General features: G+C 45.9%; 1 protein-coding gene across 1 annotated transcript; it reads left to right on the top strand.

The window, feature by feature from the left end:
- The first annotated feature begins 834 nt into the window (after positions 1–834).
- Positions 835–18,364, top strand: LOC139655870 (protein-methionine sulfoxide oxidase mical3b-like). The gene is made up of 34 exons (XM_071533259.1): positions 835–1,098; positions 1,191–1,398; positions 1,489–1,605; positions 1,693–1,794; positions 1,986–2,141; positions 2,320–2,420; positions 2,860–3,117; positions 3,242–3,357; positions 3,470–3,596; positions 4,380–4,476; positions 4,626–4,773; positions 5,407–5,603; positions 5,707–5,816; positions 5,896–5,955; positions 6,246–6,407; positions 6,900–6,998; positions 7,350–7,436; positions 8,327–8,440; positions 8,713–8,896; positions 11,449–11,561; positions 12,544–12,625; positions 12,769–12,961; positions 13,089–13,315; positions 13,522–13,595; positions 13,956–14,874; positions 14,973–15,067; positions 15,317–15,406; positions 15,662–15,712; positions 15,853–16,098; positions 16,196–16,289; positions 16,410–16,460; positions 16,837–16,936; positions 17,051–17,124; positions 18,180–18,364. The coding sequence occupies exons 1-34, from the start codon at positions 835–837 to the stop codon at positions 18,362–18,364; spliced, it is 5,301 nt and encodes a 1,766-aa protein (XP_071389360.1).
- Positions 18,365–18,956: the final 592 nt, after the last annotated feature.

Here is an 18,956-nt window from a genome sequence, read left to right as displayed (position 1 = left end):
CACACACACACACACACACACACTCATTCACTCTCGCTCTATTGTTCTACACCCCACTGGCCCTGCCATCCACACATACAGTGTCACTCAAATAAATATGATTAGGCTACTATTTGGTAATGTAACTTGAAAATAGCAAAATTGTTATAAAACTAAGCTACAGTGGTCAACTTCACACAATGGAGGTTCCAAATGGCAGCAAGAAGTAACTGGCTGAAACATTTTGCTCATGTTTACCATGCTCTATACCAATGGATACCAAAGGGACGAGAGGAAAAAGATGTTGTTGGTGAGTCCAGCTTTCTCTGGACAGAGTGCTGCTCACTGCTGTTTAGGTTTAGGTGACAGTTTGTATTTCACTCTTAGGTTTCAATTTGTCACTTCCTGTAAGCAGGGAAGATTTCCTGCCAGTGACCTGACACCAGAATTTAATTTGGGCAAACAGGGAGAATCTACAGGGTCTCTTGATAACACAGGTGTATTTTTACATAAAAATCTTGCCTACTGTAGCTTTAAGGCTACATGTACCATTAAACCCTTTGGCCAGCAGGAGGTCAGGTTTATCCAATAGGGAGTCTGACCTCCATCCAACTTGGGCACAGAGTGATATCCAGATATTCACACTGGGAGAAAGCTTCAGTGTGGTTTCAATACAATATATATTTGAATCAATCAAAAGAGAGGATTATCTTGGGCTAGATGTAGTATCGGTGGTATAATGTCTCTGTCCCTTCCAGCTGACCTATCAGAGACGGCAGAAGCCGAGCTGGAGTCAGTAAGTGACATCATCAGCGGGAGACGCCCTGCCCGGGGTGCCCTGCCTCTGGGATTGCCATGGGAGATGAGGCCTACCCAGAATGCCAAGCCCAAGAACTGTTCGATGACTTTGTGCAGGCGTCTACCTGCAGGGCCACGCTGCGTGCCTTCAGCCAGCTGTGTGAACACCTCCAGCTCGCACCAACACCCACTGAGCGGCCTCTGTACCACACAATCAAAGAACGCCTCAACTACTGGAAGGCCAACGGTCTGTGGGCCAAACTGGACAAGAGGGCTGCACATCAGGAGTATATGAAGGGCCGTGCCTGTGCCAACACTACAGTAAGTCCCCTCCCTGCTGATGCGTGGAGCTTGGTATATAAATGTCAGAGTCTGTGTCAGACTCCTCAGCGCTGTCCTCTCTCTGATCTCAGTGTGTGATCATCGGGGCCGGGCCCTGTGGTCTGAGGACGGCGGTGGAGCTGGGCTTCATGGGAGCGCGGGTGGTGCTGCTGGAGAAGAGGGACACCTTCTCCCGGAACAACGTGCTCCACCTCTGGCCCTTCACCATCCACGACCTCCGGAGCCTCGGGGCGAAGAAGTTCTACGGCAAATTCTGCGCCGGATCCATCGACCATATCAGTGAGCGGGCCAAAGTGCACAACAGTTCCTATACAGTTTCTCATGTCTTTCTCCCCGTCATGTCTCCTTCCTCTCCATTGTTCTCTGCAGGTATCCGCCAGCTACAGTTGGTGCTTTTGAAGGTGGCTCTGTTGTTAGGGGTGGAGGTTCATGTCAATGTGGAGTTCAAGAAACTGGTGGAGCCGCCTGAAGACCAGGAGGGCCAAAGTAAGACTTATTATTCACTGAATGAGGGAACTGATGTTTCTGATTATGTTATAGAATGATCTATCTGTATATGTCTGCCTGTCTCAGAGGTGGGGTGGAGGATGGAGGTGCATCCCAAGTCCCATCCTGTCAGCCAGCTGGAGTTTGATGTTATTATTGGAGCGGATGGACGACGGAACACACTACCAGGTACGCTACCACAGCACTTGATGTATCTTGAGCCCTGACAGGGTTAAACTAGGCCTCCTGGAGCGTCTTGGAGGCTCAGTGGGTTAAGTTGCAAATCACTCTCCTGCTCACACCGTTGTTGGTGCAAATGTGACATCCGAAAATCTGAAAATCTAATCTTCCTGATGTCTCCCCTTTGTTGCTCCAATAAGGGTTCAGACGCAAGGAGTTCAGAGGGAAGCTGGCCATCGCCATCACAGCCAACTTCAAAAACAGGAACACCACGGCTGAGGCCAAGGTGGAGGAGATCAGCGGAGTGGCCTTCATCTTCAACCAGCGGTTTTTCCAGGAACTACGGCAAGACACTGGTCAGAACTTTTGATGAGTGCACTACAAATCATGAATTCATTAGTGTTGCAACTAAAAGAAGTGTACTTCATAAGACTGATTGTTTTCTAAGTCCATACAGAAAGTGCAACATTTGTGAAAGTACGCCGCAACAATGCATAACCCTCATATTCCCCTCATATCTCCTGTCTCTTCCAGGGATTGACTTGGAGAATATAGTCTACTACAAGGATGACACTCACTACTTTGTAATGACAGCAAAGAAGCAGAGTCTGCTGGAGAAGGGAGTCATTCTACAGGTAACAATAAAACACCGGCACCTGGATGTAGAGTTACAATTGCACAGACTGACTATGATTATATTGCCTTTTTAATATTCTTTACGGTTGTACGATACATAACAGGGTGTCTGCAGGTCCATAAAAAGTCTTAAAATGTTGTAAATCGAATTAACTAAAATCCAAGGCCTTAAAGGGTCTTCAGTATGGGCAATTGTTGCATTTGAGTATTGAATACAGTTTCAGACATCTTAAAAATGTTGCTTTTTCTCAATGCACTACTTTCCTAGTGAGAAACGTCCCTGGTTGTGCAGACATACACTATGATAGTGCTTATTCTACTATTCTGACTTATTTTGGGGCGTGAAATTTATCTTAAATTTGATCTGAATTGGCATAAAGTCTTAATAAGTCTTAAATGTAACTTGTCACCCTGCATATTATTCACCGCAACCATCAGGATTATGCGGACACAGAGCTGCTTCTCTCACGGGGGAACGTGGACCAGAATGCACTGCAGGCGTATGCCCGCGAGGCTGCAGACTTCTCCACCAATCACCAGCTGCCATCCCTGGACTTTGCCATGAACCATTACGGGCTGCCGGACGTGGCGATGTTCGACTTCACCTGCATGTACGCCTCCGAGAACGCCGCCCTGGTTCGCCAGCGACAAGGACACCAGCTGCTGGTCACCCTGGTGGGAGACAGCCTGCTGGAGGTAAGGAGGGAAAGGAGGGAAGAAAGAGAGGGGGGGAGGGGCAGATGATGGGGAGGAATAGATGGATGGAAAGTTGGTGTTGCGATTCTCTGTGATGTATGTTTGTGCGTGTGTCGCATTGCAGCCGTTTTGGCCTATGGGGACTGGTATAGCACGAGGCTTCTTGGCAGCTCTGGACTCCGCCTGGATGATTCGCAGTTGGGCACAAGGCAGCGCACCACAGGAAGTACTGGCTGAGAGGTGACACAGACACACACACACACACACACACACACACACATTGTCCCTGACCCACTTCTCCTGCTCTGCCTCTTCTGCCTCCCTCTACCGCTTTGTTTCCTCTGTCTTCCAGGGAGAGTCTGTATCGTCTGCTTCCTCAAACCACTCCAGAGAACATTAATAAGAACATCTGTCTGTACTCTGTGGATCCAGCCACTCGCTACCCCAACATTAACCCCCTGCTCATCACTCCAGCTCAGGTTTACACACACACACACACACACACACACACACACACACACACACACAGAGCACTCATCACAAAGTTAAAGGAATACATCAGGTTTTTGGGAGATTTGCCTATTGGTCAAAGTGATGAGAGCATCCATGTGTCCCTGGTAGATCACTGGTGCTCCATGCTAACACTTTAGCATACACTATGTTGAGTGATAGAAGGACACTAGCATTATTCATAATAAGAAGACTGACATTTTAGTAAAACAAAGTCGTTAATGTTAGTTACCATTTAGCTTTAGAACTGCTACAAGTTCTCATTTTCTCACTTTTGACATAATGGTAGTGACCTAACACTCAACATAGTATATTAAGCCTTCTATGTTTCATTTTTAAAATTTAGTAGTTCATATAATTAAAAAAAACACTAATAACTGTATTACTAAAAGATTCTAAAAGTCTTTCTTTGGATAATGCTAGTGGCCTACTATCAGTCAGCATAGGGTATGCTAAAGTGTTAGCATGGAACCTACTATCACTCAACATAATGTGGGTCAATGCTAAAGTGTTAGCATGGAACCTACTATCACCAAGGAGGCTTTACTATCACTCAACACAATGTATGCTAAAATATTAGCATGGAGCACTGGAGCCAATAAGCTATTATGGACATGTGGATTATTTTGGTGTCTATGTTTGTGTCACTTATCAACAGATGAGTTGACAATCTCCCAAAAACATATTTACACCCTGACTGTGTCAACATGTTGTTGAGTGGACTGATGGATGGATGGGGTGTGTCTCTGTAGGTGAGGCATCTGGTTGACACAGGAGAGAGAGAGATGGGATTGGATGTGGATTTAGGAGCTGTGATCCGCTTGCCATCACCCAGACTACTCAGACAGGGTGAGTCCTGACGGTGAAGCTACTCCAGATGTGGTAATGTGCAGCTTCTCCATCCATCGGCTCCTGGATTCGACCATTTTGTGACTGGCACCACTAATGTGATTGGACAGACTGGTGTGATCCGTATCCTGCTTTGTTCTCTCCACCAGAGTCCTTCTCTCGCTCCAATAAGCTGTTGATATGGTGCCAGGAGCAGACACAGGGATACCGTGGGGTTGCTGTTAGTGACCTAACGACTTCTTGGAAGAGTGGCCTTGCTCTGTGTGCCCTTATCCACCACTACCGGCCCGATCTCATGTAAAACACCTCAGAAATGTTGTGTGTGTGTGTGTTCTTGTACTTCTTTTCTTAAGAACCAATGTCCTCAAAGGTATTGAAAGATGAGGAAGATCCTCCAAAGTGAGAACATTTTGCTGCTCCTCAGTTCTACAAGGGGTTAATTTAGGGTTACTGCTTAGGTTTAGGGTTAATGTTAGAATTAGGATTAGCTTTATGTTTGGGTAAGAGTTAAGGTTATCGTCAAGCATTTGTCAGATACCTGATGAAGATGCTGGGTTGAAACGTTGTTGTTCATAGTTGAATGAATATGTAGGAGCATTGGACGTGTGTGGCACCTTTTTCATGATTCCTTGTAAACTACTACAATCCAGCACCTGCTAAATTGATTGGGATGTGTGTATGTCTCTCCTCTTATTCATAAGAGTAAAGGTTGGGCATGTAATGGTGAGGGTTAAAGTAAAAATCTACCCTCTTACCCTCTACCTCTTACACTGTTATCAATCTGTAATGTTCAGTGCATTCCAGGAGTTAAAATATACCACCAAACAACAAAGTGGGCCCAGAAAGTGGATTTGTCCGTTAAGGTTAGGGTTGGGGAATGAATCTAGTCAATCAAAGATCCCTATGTGATTACTGCCTCTCCCCCCAAAGTGACTTTGATTCCCTCGACGAGGCGGAGGTGGAGGAGAATACCCGGCTGGGGTTTGACGTGGCAGAGCGCGAGTTTGGGATTTCTCCTTTAATGACGGTGGAGGAAATGTTGTCTGTGGGCGAACCAGACTCTCTCTCCATGGTCATGTACCTCAGCCAGTTCTACCAGCTCCTCAAAGACACTCTGCCATCTAGTGGTGAGACGCTGAAGCAGAATCAATAGGCGGTTCTTCCAGCTATTAGATAAAACATGAAGATAATATTTCTGACATCTCTGACGTCTCTGTGTCCTACATCCAGGGTCTCTGTCTCAGGCTGCAGATGTGAGAGCAGCTCTGCTCGCCCCTGCCTCCCTCCTCAGCAGGCTGGGCCACAGTCCGTCCCGCAAACGTAACCCCAAGGTACCCACAGTGGGGTGTTTCTTTTGTACTTTTATCAACATGAATATGTGTTTCTGATATGCTCAACTCTATCTCCCAACTGTAGGAGCAGAAAGATGCATTGGGTAAAAGGAGGAAGACTAGTCGACTGTGCCAAGATGAGGAGGAGGTGAGTACAAGTGTTTAGGGCTAGGGTTAGGTTTGGAACTAAAGTTACACCAAAATAGGCTTTGAAGGCTGATGCTGATATTTTTTGGATTGAAGCTGCTGATTGACATTTATGGTTGACCATTTTCCTACCAAAAAGAATCCAAAACATAAGTATTCAAAGTTTCCAGTAGAATCATTTTTTGTGATGGGTTTGGTAGATTTTCTTTTGTGTAGACTTTTTATCTCAGTAAATATACCCCAATATACCTTGTTTTCTCTAAAAATCTTACAAACGTACTTTTCCAGCAGGAGGATACCAGTGACAGCCAGGCCTTTGAGGAGGGATTTGTGGGTGGATCCAGTCGTTCCAGAGTGCGTCTGATGGCCAATCAGCTCCAGGCAAAGTTAGATGTGAGCTCTTCATCCTGCCAAAGCCCCTCGTCTTCAGCTGCAGCAGCATTACGCAGACAGGTGAGATGTCAAGTGTGACTCAGTGCAAAGTGTCGTCCTTTTGCGCAATCATAGTTTGCTATTGCCATTATTTTTAGGGGAGTGTGTAATATTATCAAAGGATGCCAGGGACTAAAGTCTATCACATTTCAGAATGTGAACACAGTGACTGCCATAGTCAATTCGCTTTCACTAGTACAGTCACTAACAGCTCTGGATCCTTTCTGCAGTTGTGCATGTGAAAGTTGTTGGGTGGCAGGAGAGGTTGTAATGTTAATGCCAGCTTAGCATTAGGACACGCACTCTGATTGGATGCAGTGGTGGACAGGGTTAGTCTTGCTTCATTGGTAATTGGTATCAGGTTATTAGGGTTAACCACCTTTGGATCAATAATAGTCCTTAGCTCAGGTGCAGTTGTCTCTCAAGTGCAAAGCTCTGAGCAGTAAAAGCCTTAAGGTATTACCCAATGTGGAAGCAGATGTGATCACTCTGGGACCCTATGTTGACCACCAGGGGGACTCGTTCACCAACCTTCCTACCCCCTCAGCATGTGCAGAGCCGCAGGCCCTGCCAGCTCCGGAGATTCCCGACCAGGCCTCCTCATGGAGACCGGTAAACACCGTAGCCTCCCTGCCTTAACGTTCAATAGACCATTAAAAATAGCTGCATCCTCCTCCACTTCCACAATGTGGTGTTTGAGTCCTTAGCAGTTAGTTCCCTCCAGGCTTTGACCGATTTTTGAAGGCTGTTATCAATATTTCCAGATTGCCGATAGTCAATATGTGCAACTATCTTTAAATTTGTCAATTTTCATGCCATAAAAGTAAAACATTATGAGCATTCAGAGTTCCCCTCAGGCAAACCGACATAGCGGTCTAACCCAATCGTGATGTTTCAGTGGTTTTTTGCCTTTCATATCCACACAATGCTGTCTCTGACCTCCCTCCGGGGACTTTCCCTTAGAAAAAGCGCACCCAGCAACAGGAGCAGATGAGCTTTCGTTTCAGAGAGAAGATCAAGTCCCACACTCTCCCTAGTAGGGGGGAGCAGGTATGCAAACCCACAGGACTGGGTTAGTGCTGTATGTGTAAACCAGTGGTACGTTCTAATAGCTGTTCCATAGACTCCCAGAGGAATCCTAGATCCAATATGTCCTCTCTGGTAGTTTCGCCCTTAGATAGATGAATGTTGGATGTTTTGTTTATGTTGTTTTTTTTGCCTGGTATCAGATTGGAAAAATGCTCACTGAGAATCCATCATTTAAATAAACACTTCATTCTCAAAGTTAACCTCACTTGAACACATTTTGAGGCCTTCCTTGCTTTCTTTAGCAATGGACAATGTTCTTTAAGAAGAGCGTACAAAGTGCCTGGGGGTCAGGCCCTGTTCTAAGGCTTTGATGTTAAATATCATAGTATACTATCAGCAAGGGTTACATTTGCTGGAGTCACAGAGGACGAGACTGGTGCTTCTTGGGTGGTTTTTTTTCAGCGTATATTTCTGTAACTCTTCAGGGCATGTGGCATGTGATGATGCAGCAGCTGAAAGTGTCCCTTAACAGTAAATCATCGCTACAGAAGGCCAGTGAATAGTTCCTATTGACAGTTTGAATTGCTGTGTACTGTATTGCCTTTTTGAGTTTAGAAACAAATGAAATATATTAATATGAATGATGGTATAATGTTTGATTGATTTGCACCCCGCGCCTATAAACAGCCATCTGAGCAGTGTCAGCAGTTGTCTCTGTGGCTTTCTTACCTTGGATGTGTATGTTACCTTGTTCTGTGCATTTGTCCATATCTTTCTAGAACTGTGTATATTGTATGAGACAGTATTAATGTTTGTTTGGTTGCTGTCTGTTATTATGTCTTCACCACCTGTTTGTCTGTCTGTCGGTGTGTCTTGTCTGTCTTCTCTGTTTCCTTCGGTGCCTTTGATAGAAGTTCATTCAGATGTACAGTGGGGGAGTAAGCTCTTTGGCTGAGCAAATAGTCAATCAGCTTCAAAGTCAGGAGGAAGCTAAGCCCACTCCTGACAGGAGGGAATCGGTAAGGGTCTGTTGGATTCACCCCTCACCTTCCTGACATTGACGCCACTCTACAGTACATACTTGTCTTACATAGGGTATTGACTGCATTGCAAGGGAACTCCGATAATAACTAACCTGGAATTAACAGTATCAATCACACTCATACTCACTTCTGCAAGATTAAACCCTAACATGACAGCAACACAAGATTACGGCCTATGATTTCTCAACAATCTCTTCATTGATTCTCTCTCTATTTCCCTCTCTTCTGTCTCTGTTGCCTGTCTGCATGCCTAGGCCGTGCGGTCGATGTTCGCGGGCTCGGTCGGTGCCAGCGATGTGTGTTTCTTCTGCGGCAAGCGCGTATACGTGATGGAGAGGCTCAGTGCCGAGGGCCTGTTCTTCCACCGCAGCTGCTTCCAGTGCGACTACTGCTGCAGCACCCTCCGCCCGGCTTCCTACGCCTACGACGGGATAAACGGTGAGCCCAGCCAGCGGGGCAGAGGGCCTGTGAGGTGTGAGGAGAGACACTTTGCAGCAGTTTGGAGTTCTAGTCATTCAGACATTTCTCACAGGCAGAAACAATCTTATCGGAGGGGGGTTAAACCTCAAAGGGCAGAGCCAAAGAACTTGAATAGGCCTTGGAAGTCTGATATAATGCAGAGCACCAACCGTGTCCCGATGGACTTCGGATCAAAGGACATTTCTCTATGGGGAAAATGAATGGTGTTTCACATAATCGTCCCTGTCACAGTCTGCGATTAAGCAAGGCTGGAAGTAACCAATTACATTTGCTCATGTTGTTGTAATTGAGTTCTACTTCTACTTAAGTAGAAGTATTGCTACTTTGCTGATACTTGGATATTTGTTAACGCTTTACTTTGGGTCTGCAATTTCCTAGAAAGGAACTGTTCATTTCTTAATAAGTTTCCTGGAAACAACCATGAAATTATGTACTAATTATAGGGAAATTAGAGAAAGATTTCAGTGGTAGTTGGTAAGTTCCTCCAATTTCTTCTGTTGTTTCCAAGACAGAACCATGAAATTATGAAGTAGTTCTATAGAAAATTAGAAAAAAATAAAATGGATTAAGAATTCACCAAATAACTATATTATATAATTATATTAATAACGACTTCTGATAATTGATCTCTGCCTATTATTTTTCCAATAAATAGTTTATATATATTGAGCGGAAGCAATTATGTTGTTAACAGCAAGCTAACACTGCTGCGGATGTTATATACATCACAGCTAGCGGTTCTGTGACCGGCTATTCAGATAGGTTAGCATAGTGTAGGCTAAGAACACGTCTATTTTTCTGGCCAATCTGTCGTCTTTTCTCAACGATGACAACAAAAATATTTAAGTTTTGCGAGCGTGGACGGTAGCTTGAAAAACAGCTGTGTGTGTGATGTTGTGAGTGAAAAGCACATTTTTAAATGGTTATAAAAGCAAGTTTTTTTCATATACAAACAAATGTACAAATGCCATATCGTTTTGTAAGAGAATAAGAAAAACCCTAGTCATCTCTCCATCTAGTTATAGCCCCGGGACAGCACTGGCTCTATGGATCACATTGTCAGTCGGTCGGTTGCTCTGTTCACCATTGTTGGTCATGTGGGTGAAAGTGTTTCTGCAGGGAGTTAGATTGCAGACTCTCAATCTTAGTCTTATTTTGATCCACAAGCCTCAAAAATGCTAACAAACGTGAGCGAAATGACGATATGACTTCTGAGGCCTATGGCAAAGAAGGAACTCTGGTCAAAATATAAACAAAAAATGTAAATGGAAAAGACTTTTTTTTTTTACCATGCCATTCAATGCAATTTCATCATCTCCCTTGAGAAGTTGTAGACAAACAACATGCAAAAATGTAAAAATGTAGTCATAATCATATGAAAGGTAAATGTGTAGTAGGCAAGGAAGTGTTTCCTTCTACAGTATTGTAGACAGAAAGATTAGGGCCAATTCCCTTTCACTTTTATTATCCAAAAAGCTACTTATATCCAATATATCAGTAAATTGATTGTAATCCTACATATGTACATTGTTGTATGTTGTTTGTCTGCAGCTTTTATGATTAGTATGATGTTGCTTTCTTGGCCAGGGCTCTTTAATCTGAATGGTAATCACCTGCTTAACTAAAGGTGAACAATCAGAACTATCTAGATAACAAGAGCTGATGGCCTGGTCAGATAATGTCAAATCACTCTATCACATTTCACACTGATCATTGGTTGTTGCCCACAAGTGATAAGCCATATGATCGCTCCAAACGCCTGCATGCTGTCATCTGACTAGTACGTGCGTGTGTGTGTGTGTGTGCGATTGGTGTGTTGAATCTCACACTGAAAGAGGCCTTAGTTAACACACAGAATGGCAACACTAAATCAAGTAGAATCCAGTCCCTTCACCGTTAGCGCCCCGGGCCTCGCCGGAGAGCCTGGCACATTTCTGTGGTTGTTTATCTCTGATTTTATTTGTGTGTGTGTGAGCGTCTGTGTTTGCGTGCGTCAGCCACAAAGGCCGTATTGTGTCTTTGAGGGACGCCCTGTTTTGCATCCCTCCCTCCAGTCGAGGGCTGGAGGGAGGCACCAATACAAATGAGAGGTTTTGTTTGGGCAAAACGCCTCTCCTGGATGACATCCTGTAAGTTTTATTCAAACTCAGAAGCCAGTCAGAAGTGAGCTATCACATGACCGGAGTTTGAACCTGAGGCGGGAGAACATGTTTGCATGTTGGGTATTTATACAAGGCCCGCCGAATGGCCTCGCTACTACTTCTAAACTGACCTGGGATCTGTGTTTACCTGTACTCTTATACAGCAACTCTCTCCCTCATGGAGGCATCGGACTGTAAGCTATATTCATCTTCTTTTCCTCCTCCCAGCTCTCAGCTTCAGCTTTTTTCTCTTAATTGAGGAAACTAACTGGATTCAACCCATACTCAGGTTGTTGTAGACTCATGTAGACTTGGGCTGATGTTGTGCATTTGCAGTGAGGCTCTAAAGTGTCGGTTGTTGTCTTGCAGGGAGGTTTTACTGCCTGCAGCACTACGACCTGCGGCTCAGCGGCCCGACCCAGAGGAAGAGACCGGCGCTCAGCATCTCGTCCGACCGAACCGTTTCTCATCGGACCTCAATAGTAAGAAACACGTTTTTTTTTTTTCTGGGGGGGTCAAAATACAGGTTTATATATGCTTGTGTTATGTAGAACCATAACTTGGTTGGTGTAAGATGAAACTTCACTGATCCTCGCAGGGACGTTGGGTTGGTTACAGAAGCAAAAGTCATAGGACACAGCAGGGAGAAAGAAAAATAGAATATGGGCTGAAAAATAATAGAATAAAAAAGAAAAGATAAGCTGCAACTTGGGAATTTGGTTGGTGCAGCAGCAAAAGTAATACGATTCAACAGGGAAAAGGAAATTGAATATACCGTACGCATGCCACTAGAATATAAAAATAAGCAATGCAAAATAGTAGAAATAATAAAAGAAAAGCAATAAAAACAATGAAATACAATATTGAAAGCAATAAAATAGAATAGTAGTAATTGTGGGGTAGTATAAACACACCTCAACCATACATTTCAACACATGATAAGTAGACTGTTGGTAGCATCCATATACTTCCCACTCAATTTTGACTGCTTACTGAAATATAGTAATAACTTTATTGATATAGCACCTTTAAAAACAGAGTTTACAAAGTCCTTTTGCCAGTTAGAATAAAAGCAGAATACTCAAAATGAATGAAAATGAAAAAAGCAATGGAACAGTGTGAAACAGGAATGAAATTAAGAGAAGAGGAGAAGAGCAACATTCAAATCAATACTCAGACAACCGTAAAAATAAAAACCAAAATAAATACTAAGGATAAAATAAAATAAAAACAAGATGTAAGACGTAAGATCTAGTTAGGCTCATTCTCTGTATAGTCCTTTGAGACATGCTTGTGATAAAGGGCTATATAAATAATCAAACTTGACCTTAAAAATAAGATTAGAAAAAAGAAAGAAAATATGCAATAATGCAATTTTGGGAAGTCATAGAGATTTATACAGTGACAATCTTGGATATACACTTATACGTGTGTGTGTGTGTGTGTGTGTGTGATCCTGTGAAGGGGTCGCTTGGTTCAGCGCCTGCAGCCTCGTCCACTGACACCCAAACCCCCGTACCCGCTCCGTCGGACCGCCGCACATCAGGTGAGCCCCCTTCTCCTCACGACGCACGTACACACCGGCGTGGGGGGGGGTCCCCTTTTAAACAGGAATCAATCTGGGCTTTAGTGTGTGTGTGTGCCTGTGTGTGTTTGTGCGCGTGTGCCTGCGCGTACGTATGTTCCCAGTGGCTTCGCTGATGGAGCGCGAGGCGGCGCTCGCCAAGAGGGCGCGGGGGGGCACGCCGGAGCGCATCGAGCTGGAGAACTACCGCCCGGCCCCCGGGAACGCCGAGCTGCCGGAGGAGCCCGAGGGAATCCCCGAGGAGACGCTGGCCGAGTACAACCTCAGTCTGCCGGAGAAAACCGCCGAGGGATCCAGGTCAGGGCGCTCTTTTTTTTTTTCTCTCTTCTCTGTACGCTTCTTTTTCTTTCTTTCTTCAACCCCCCCCCCCCCCCCCGCCCTTCTTCCAAACAGTAAAACGCCTCTTGTTGTTTTTTCCCCGCAGCTCCGAGTCGGAGATGGAGGAGGAGAAGGAGGGCCGGCGGCGTGTGACCTCGGACCGGGCCAAAGCCTCCTGGAGGCAGGCGCTGGAGCTCCACACCCGCCTGAGAGGAGAGGAGGAGGAGGACGACGACGAAGAAGAGGAGGAGGAGGAAGAAGAAGAAGAAGAGGATGGAGAGGTTGATGAAGATGAAGAAGAAGAAGGAGGGAATGACTTGGAGTCTAGTGACGGTAGGCTTACTTGTATTTTCCCGGCTTGCGATTCCTCATCTTTCTGTAGATTGAATCCTCTCCTCTCTACCGCAAACCTTTCTGTCCATATCTGTGCAGTTTCCTTGTCTTGTGTGCATGTAGTGCAGTGTGCATTGTGGTGATGTGTGTGTGTGTGTGTGTGTGTGTGTGTGTGTGTTGTGGTGTATGTCTCTCTCTATTGGTAGAAGGGGAGTATAGCCCTTGGGAGATGGAGCGCCATTCAGGCCTGTGGCTCCTACTAGAGGAGGAGACAGGTAGCGTGGAAACAGGGGAGAAAACTAACCCTACTACATGCATATAAACATGTGGTTTATGGTAATTTCTTTTAACACTTTGCATGATTTTCTGCGCTTTAATAACTTTGGCAAAAAAATATTTCATGATCCAGTTGCTGTCTTTTATTTAACACCGCTTCCTTTCCCTCATCTTGATTGGTCGAGCCACCAAAGTAACCCATACAGTAATAGTTTGGTGTTTTGTATTACTAGAAGCTCACAGTTAACATCCTGGTTTGTTTGTTTTCTTTCTTTCTTTCTTTGGTTTATCGTTTCCTCACTAACCTTTCCCCTCCTCTTTTCCTTCAGAAGAGGAGTTATCTCATCCTCCTCTCGCTACTAAGAACAACCCATCGGCTGGGAGAGGCTCCTCCTCAAACACTAACACGCACACACCCGACGAAGCCCCGGAGCCCGACTCCACCACCCGGGACCCGGCCGGCGTCCCGGACATCACCCTCTCCACGCCTTCCACGCTTCAGAGCGCCACTCCCGCGCGCTCTCCGCCCCTCGCCTCCGCCCTTTCCTTCTCCTTCGCCTCCACTCCCGCGACCCCGGACAGCTCCTCCGCCTTTTCCTCCCTCTCCACCACGTCCGGCTGCTCGCCCGGCTCCGAGGACGGCGGCGGGCGGGAGGGGCGGGAGGAGAAGATCCGGGAGAGGAAGGAGAGGAAGGGGCTCGGGGTGAACAGCAGCTCCACGTCCGACTCGGCCGTGCAGGTCTCTCCTCCGGGCTCGCCTCCGCCCGGGCAGCTCAAAGCAGGTGGGGAAGGCGTAGATGGCGAGGTCACCCTGGACCCGGACCCGGCACCCGTGGAACCGACCGTGGTGCTGCGGGGGGCCGGGAGGGGATCTTCGGGCGAGGTCCTGTGCTACGGCGACGCGGGGGAATCCTTTGTGGACGTCAACCCCGAACTGCCGCCGCTCCTCCAGCAGCTCGAGATGGAGAAGGAAAGGAAGAGGGAGGGCGAGGGCGGGAGTTGCAAAGCAACTCCAGCCCCGGACCTGAACCCGCCCCATCGCCTCCTCACCCCACTGCAAGGCGGATCCCTCTTCCTCCAGCTGAAGGGCCTCCGGGACTCCCAGGCTGAGGCGGGGGAAGGAGGAGGAGGAGGAGGAGCCAGGGCGCTCTGGAAGGCCGTCTTCTCTGGGAACAAGAAGGACAGGAAGAAGAGGGGTGGGACGTCCCAACCAGGCAAGGCGGCGGGTACAACGCCCAGACAGAAGGGGACGAAGGAAGCGACCAAATCGAGAAGAGCCACAGGTATGGCGACGCAGCAGCCCTCCACCCCTACTACTACTACCACCACCACACAGTGATAATGAAATTTAGATTTTTATCCGTCCTCTTTCTCTTTCTAGATTCCCAGTTCAGGGGACGACCGAGTTGGACGGAGGAATCGGAGCTGGCCTGTTCCACCGTGCTGCAGAGATGCTCGCTCAACCCCAGAACCAATGTAAGACCAGGACCACTGACCTCAGAGGAAGACAAGTCTGAGTCTGGGGTTAGACCCATATATGTGGACCAATAGTGTCCTTTTATTAAAAATCAGATCTGGTCCAGTCAGTGTCATCCACCTCTGATATGATGGATAAGATGCAGAGTCCTTCTAATTTTTGGAAACTTTTGGCACGAAAATGGTCACATTTTCAAGAGTTCTTTTGAAGAAACCCTCTGGTTAATTGTCCCATTTTGATGTTTGTAGCTGCGTTTGGAACTGTTTGACCTAGCCTCAGATATTCAGAAGGTAACGATAAAGGAGGAGGAGGAGGTCGAGACCCAGGAGGCACAGGAGGTATAACTAGTGGAAGACACAGTAAACACACTAGAGAAAAACACTACTTCAGGATAGAGACAGTGGATGTCTTTCTTCTTTCAACTGATCCTAGAAGAGATTTTACTTACTTTCATATGTTTTACTATCTTAGTTTTGTGATTTAGTTTAGTTTTGTGCTTGTGGGGTATTCATTTAGACATTTTATTTTCTACAACACATTGAATCCCGGTCTTTTCTGTTAGTTTGATCGTTTTTCTTCTTTATTTTTCCAAGCCTGCATATGTGCCTCATGCTCTGGCTTTTAAACGAGCCTATGCCATTAAGGTAGAGTGGACCCACTGAACAAATGACTTTAAGTTCATCATTACTGCACTTTATAGTCGACTGCAGTTGAATGATATAATGCATAAAGACCCTGTGCTTTGGTTTGCTACATGTTAACTGCTGTCCTTGTGCTCCTGCAGAGGCACTCGGTGAAGGACAAACCCCCCTCCAAGGATTCAGACGGCGGGTCGTCGTGTCCTACGGAGGTGGTGGGGGTCCTGGTTCGTGGGAAGGAGCCGTCCAGCCTGAGCACGACGGAGACCATGTTCCAGCGAGGCCGCGAGGCAGAGGAGGAAGACCTGGATGCCAGAATCACACGGCGGGTGCAGAGGGCCGCGCGCAAGCAGGCCAAACAAGAGCAACTCAAGAGACTGCACAAAGCCCAGGTGGGTCTATATATCTCTTTTGTGAGGACTCTTTTCTTGGCCACATTTGGTTCCTTATTACTGAATGTGTGTGTGTGTGTGTGTGTGTGTCCAACAGATCATCCAGAGGCAGTTGGAACAGGTGGAGGAGAAGCAGAGACAACTTGAAGAGAGGGGTGTGGTTGTGGAGAAAGCCCTGAGAGGGGAAGCAGGTACACACACATACACACACACACACACACACACACATATGCACAGAGGAGAAGGAAGCCTAAATTCACTATGATTAGTGACTTGTGTGTTCCTATGTTTGTCTATCCACTCTTTTGAAGACTACTGGGGAGACTCCAACGACAATGAAGAGCTGGACCTTCACCTGGGTGGTAGGTGACTATATGTACTCAGCCCATCCCATAACAACATGCCAAGGTTATTATAATAAACTAAAAACTAAGATGAAAACTAAGATGAAAACTGGGTGTTTAAAGACATTGTTGTAAACTGAAATAAAGAGAAAAACTACACTTTATGTATAAAACTAAAACTGAACTAATATTATCTTGTCTACTTGTAAAACTAACTAAAAGTAAAAGTATACTTGAGATGTTTTTAGTATTTGTGTTTTTGTTTATGAGAATGATTTTTGGACGGAGAATTTATGGCTGTTCTGAGCTCTGAATTCAGGCTGCTGTTGAGTCTTCTGATGCATCTCTCTCTCTCTCTCTCTCTCTCTCTCTCTCTCTCTCTCTTTCTCTCTAGGACTGGGTAAGCTGGATAACCCCGCCCTGATGCAGCAGTGGTTCCAGCTGGTGCAGCAGAAGAACACTCTGGTGCGCTACGAATCTGAGCTCATGATATTGTGAGTATCTGACCTCTGACCTTCCAAGTTATCCAGGATGGGTCATTCAATAGGAATACTTTTTGGATGGGGTTCAGAGTTTATGTTAACGCTGCTGTCTGTTGTGCTGGTCAGTGCGCGAGAGCTGGAGCTGGAGGACAGACAGAGCCGCCTGCAGCAGGAGCTGAGAGAGAGGATGGCTGTGGACGGTACACTCGCCTTACATTCACACACCACCACATGGAAACCAGTGTCCCAAACTCACTTCACTGCCAATAATGATTTTTACTGGTCAAAATATACATAGAAATATGTCACCCTACATCAGTGATTCTCAACCTTTTTCATATCAAGGACCCATAATTTAGTCCACATTAGGGCCACGGACCCCCCATTTGGTGAGATTTTGTCTCTCGAACCCAAATCTAAGAATATCTTTATTAGCTATATATGATTTTGTCCAGAATCCCATGACTGTATTGTAGGTAGAGAGATAACAGAGAAACTATGATGTCATTCTTCTACATTCTCTAATTGGTGTTAACTTCTCATAAATGAAATAATAGCGAAGTTTAACAATTCATCACTTTGCTGGGGACCCCCTGTAACTCCCTCAAGGACCCATGGTGGTCCCCGGACCCCACGTTGAGAACCACTGCCCTACATGTTGTCAATGCTATCACCTGTATAGAATCAGGTGCTGTGTGTTCATGTAAAACCTGCTCCCTCACTTGTACAGCTGATCAAGTTTGTAATTCACCATGAAGTGCAGCAGAATTTAATTTACTGGAGAGCATTTTGACCCCCCCCCCCCACACACACACACACACACACACACACACACACAACACACACACACACACACTGTATGTTTCACTTTTTTCTCATATATTTAGAGACGGAAGTTTCAATGCTACCACTTTTGTGTAGGGCGGCAGCAGCCAGCCAATCAGGAACCTGTTTGATACAGAGCCATTGATTTGCTGTGATTTGATTGGCTTACAATCAGAGAGAAATCGTTTGGCTCATTCTCTGTAAAGTCCTTTGACGTACTTGGGATAAAAGTGATAAATAAACTTGAACTAGGGTGTATGGTGGCCAGCAGGGAAAAAGTTTGAGAACAGGCAAAAATAATAAATAACCGCATAACTGAGGCGTGACTCTTATTCATTTGTTACTGACATTTAGCGCTTGGCGGGTGATGATGTCATGCCCGGATGTAAACACGAGTACCGTTAACACTCTTGTCTGTGACCGCCTGCAGACCACCTGAAGGGGGAGGCGGAGCTGGCGGAGGAGCGTCTGATCCTGGAGGAGATGCTGGAGCTGGTGGAGCAGAGAGACGCTCTGGTCTCCCTGCTGGAGGAGCAGCGTGTGCAGGAGCGGCAGGAGGACCGCGACCTGGAGGCCGTCATGCTGTCCCGGGGCCTGGGCCTCCACTGGGCCTGACCCTCCCCCTCCCCCTCCCCCTCCCCCTCCCAGCTGTAGTGCTGTCGCGATAACCAGAATACATGGGTTCTCCTCTCTAAGCCTCACCGTACTTTGCCTTACATGTGTGTTTCATCCTCCACTTGCCATTCTGTGAATCTAACTAAAAGACTGTTAATCCAAACACGGTTGTCCCATTTATACGCCAAACTTATGACTCTTCTCAATCCGGTGTTTCCCTGATTTACTGCTTGCTGGGCCTTTGGAACCGACTCTTATGCTTATCCCTACTAATGTGAGTAGTATGATTGCTATGCACTGGTGTTTATCACTATAACTCAATGTACTGTATGACAAAAGGCCTTCTAATGATACCTTTGACTTTGTATCTTGTATAATAAAGGATTTTCATTTTGTTTCTTTGGTTATTTATCCAAAAGGGCTTTCGGATTTGTTGTTTTCAGTACAGTAAAGAGCTATTTCAAATAGGACAAAATTGGATTTACACCTTGGATTAGGTATAATCTGATTTAAGAGATTATTTTAAGATTAAATCAAAGTACATGTTTCTAATTGAGGCTTTTATATTCTGTAGGGTTAGGGTTAGTGTGTC

The sequence above is a fragment of the Centroberyx affinis genome, unplaced genomic scaffold (assembly GCF_046629955.1).
Source record: "Centroberyx affinis isolate AG114_WGS23_722 - 3 ecotype Tasmania unplaced genomic scaffold, CSIRO-AGI_Caff_v1 ptg002343l_1, whole genome shotgun sequence".
NCBI lineage: Eukaryota > Metazoa > Chordata > Actinopteri > Beryciformes > Berycidae > Centroberyx > Centroberyx affinis.
Note: the sequence above shows the minus strand (reverse complement) of the source record. Positions and strands in the feature narration are given on the sequence as shown.

Bases quoted from the DNA above. Each gene is read 5' to 3' on its own strand.
- LOC139655870 (XM_071533259.1), top strand. From the start codon at position 835: ATGGGAGATGAGGCCTACCCAGAATGCCAAGCCCAAGAACTGTTCGAT. The intron at 4,774-5,406 runs GTAAAACACCTC...CTCCCCCCAAAG, and splicing joins CACTACCGGCCCGATCTCAT to TGACTTTGATTCCCTCGACG. The intron at 5,956-6,245 runs GTGAGTACAAGT...CTTTTCCAGCAG, and splicing joins TGTGCCAAGATGAGGAGGAG to GAGGATACCAGTGACAGCCA.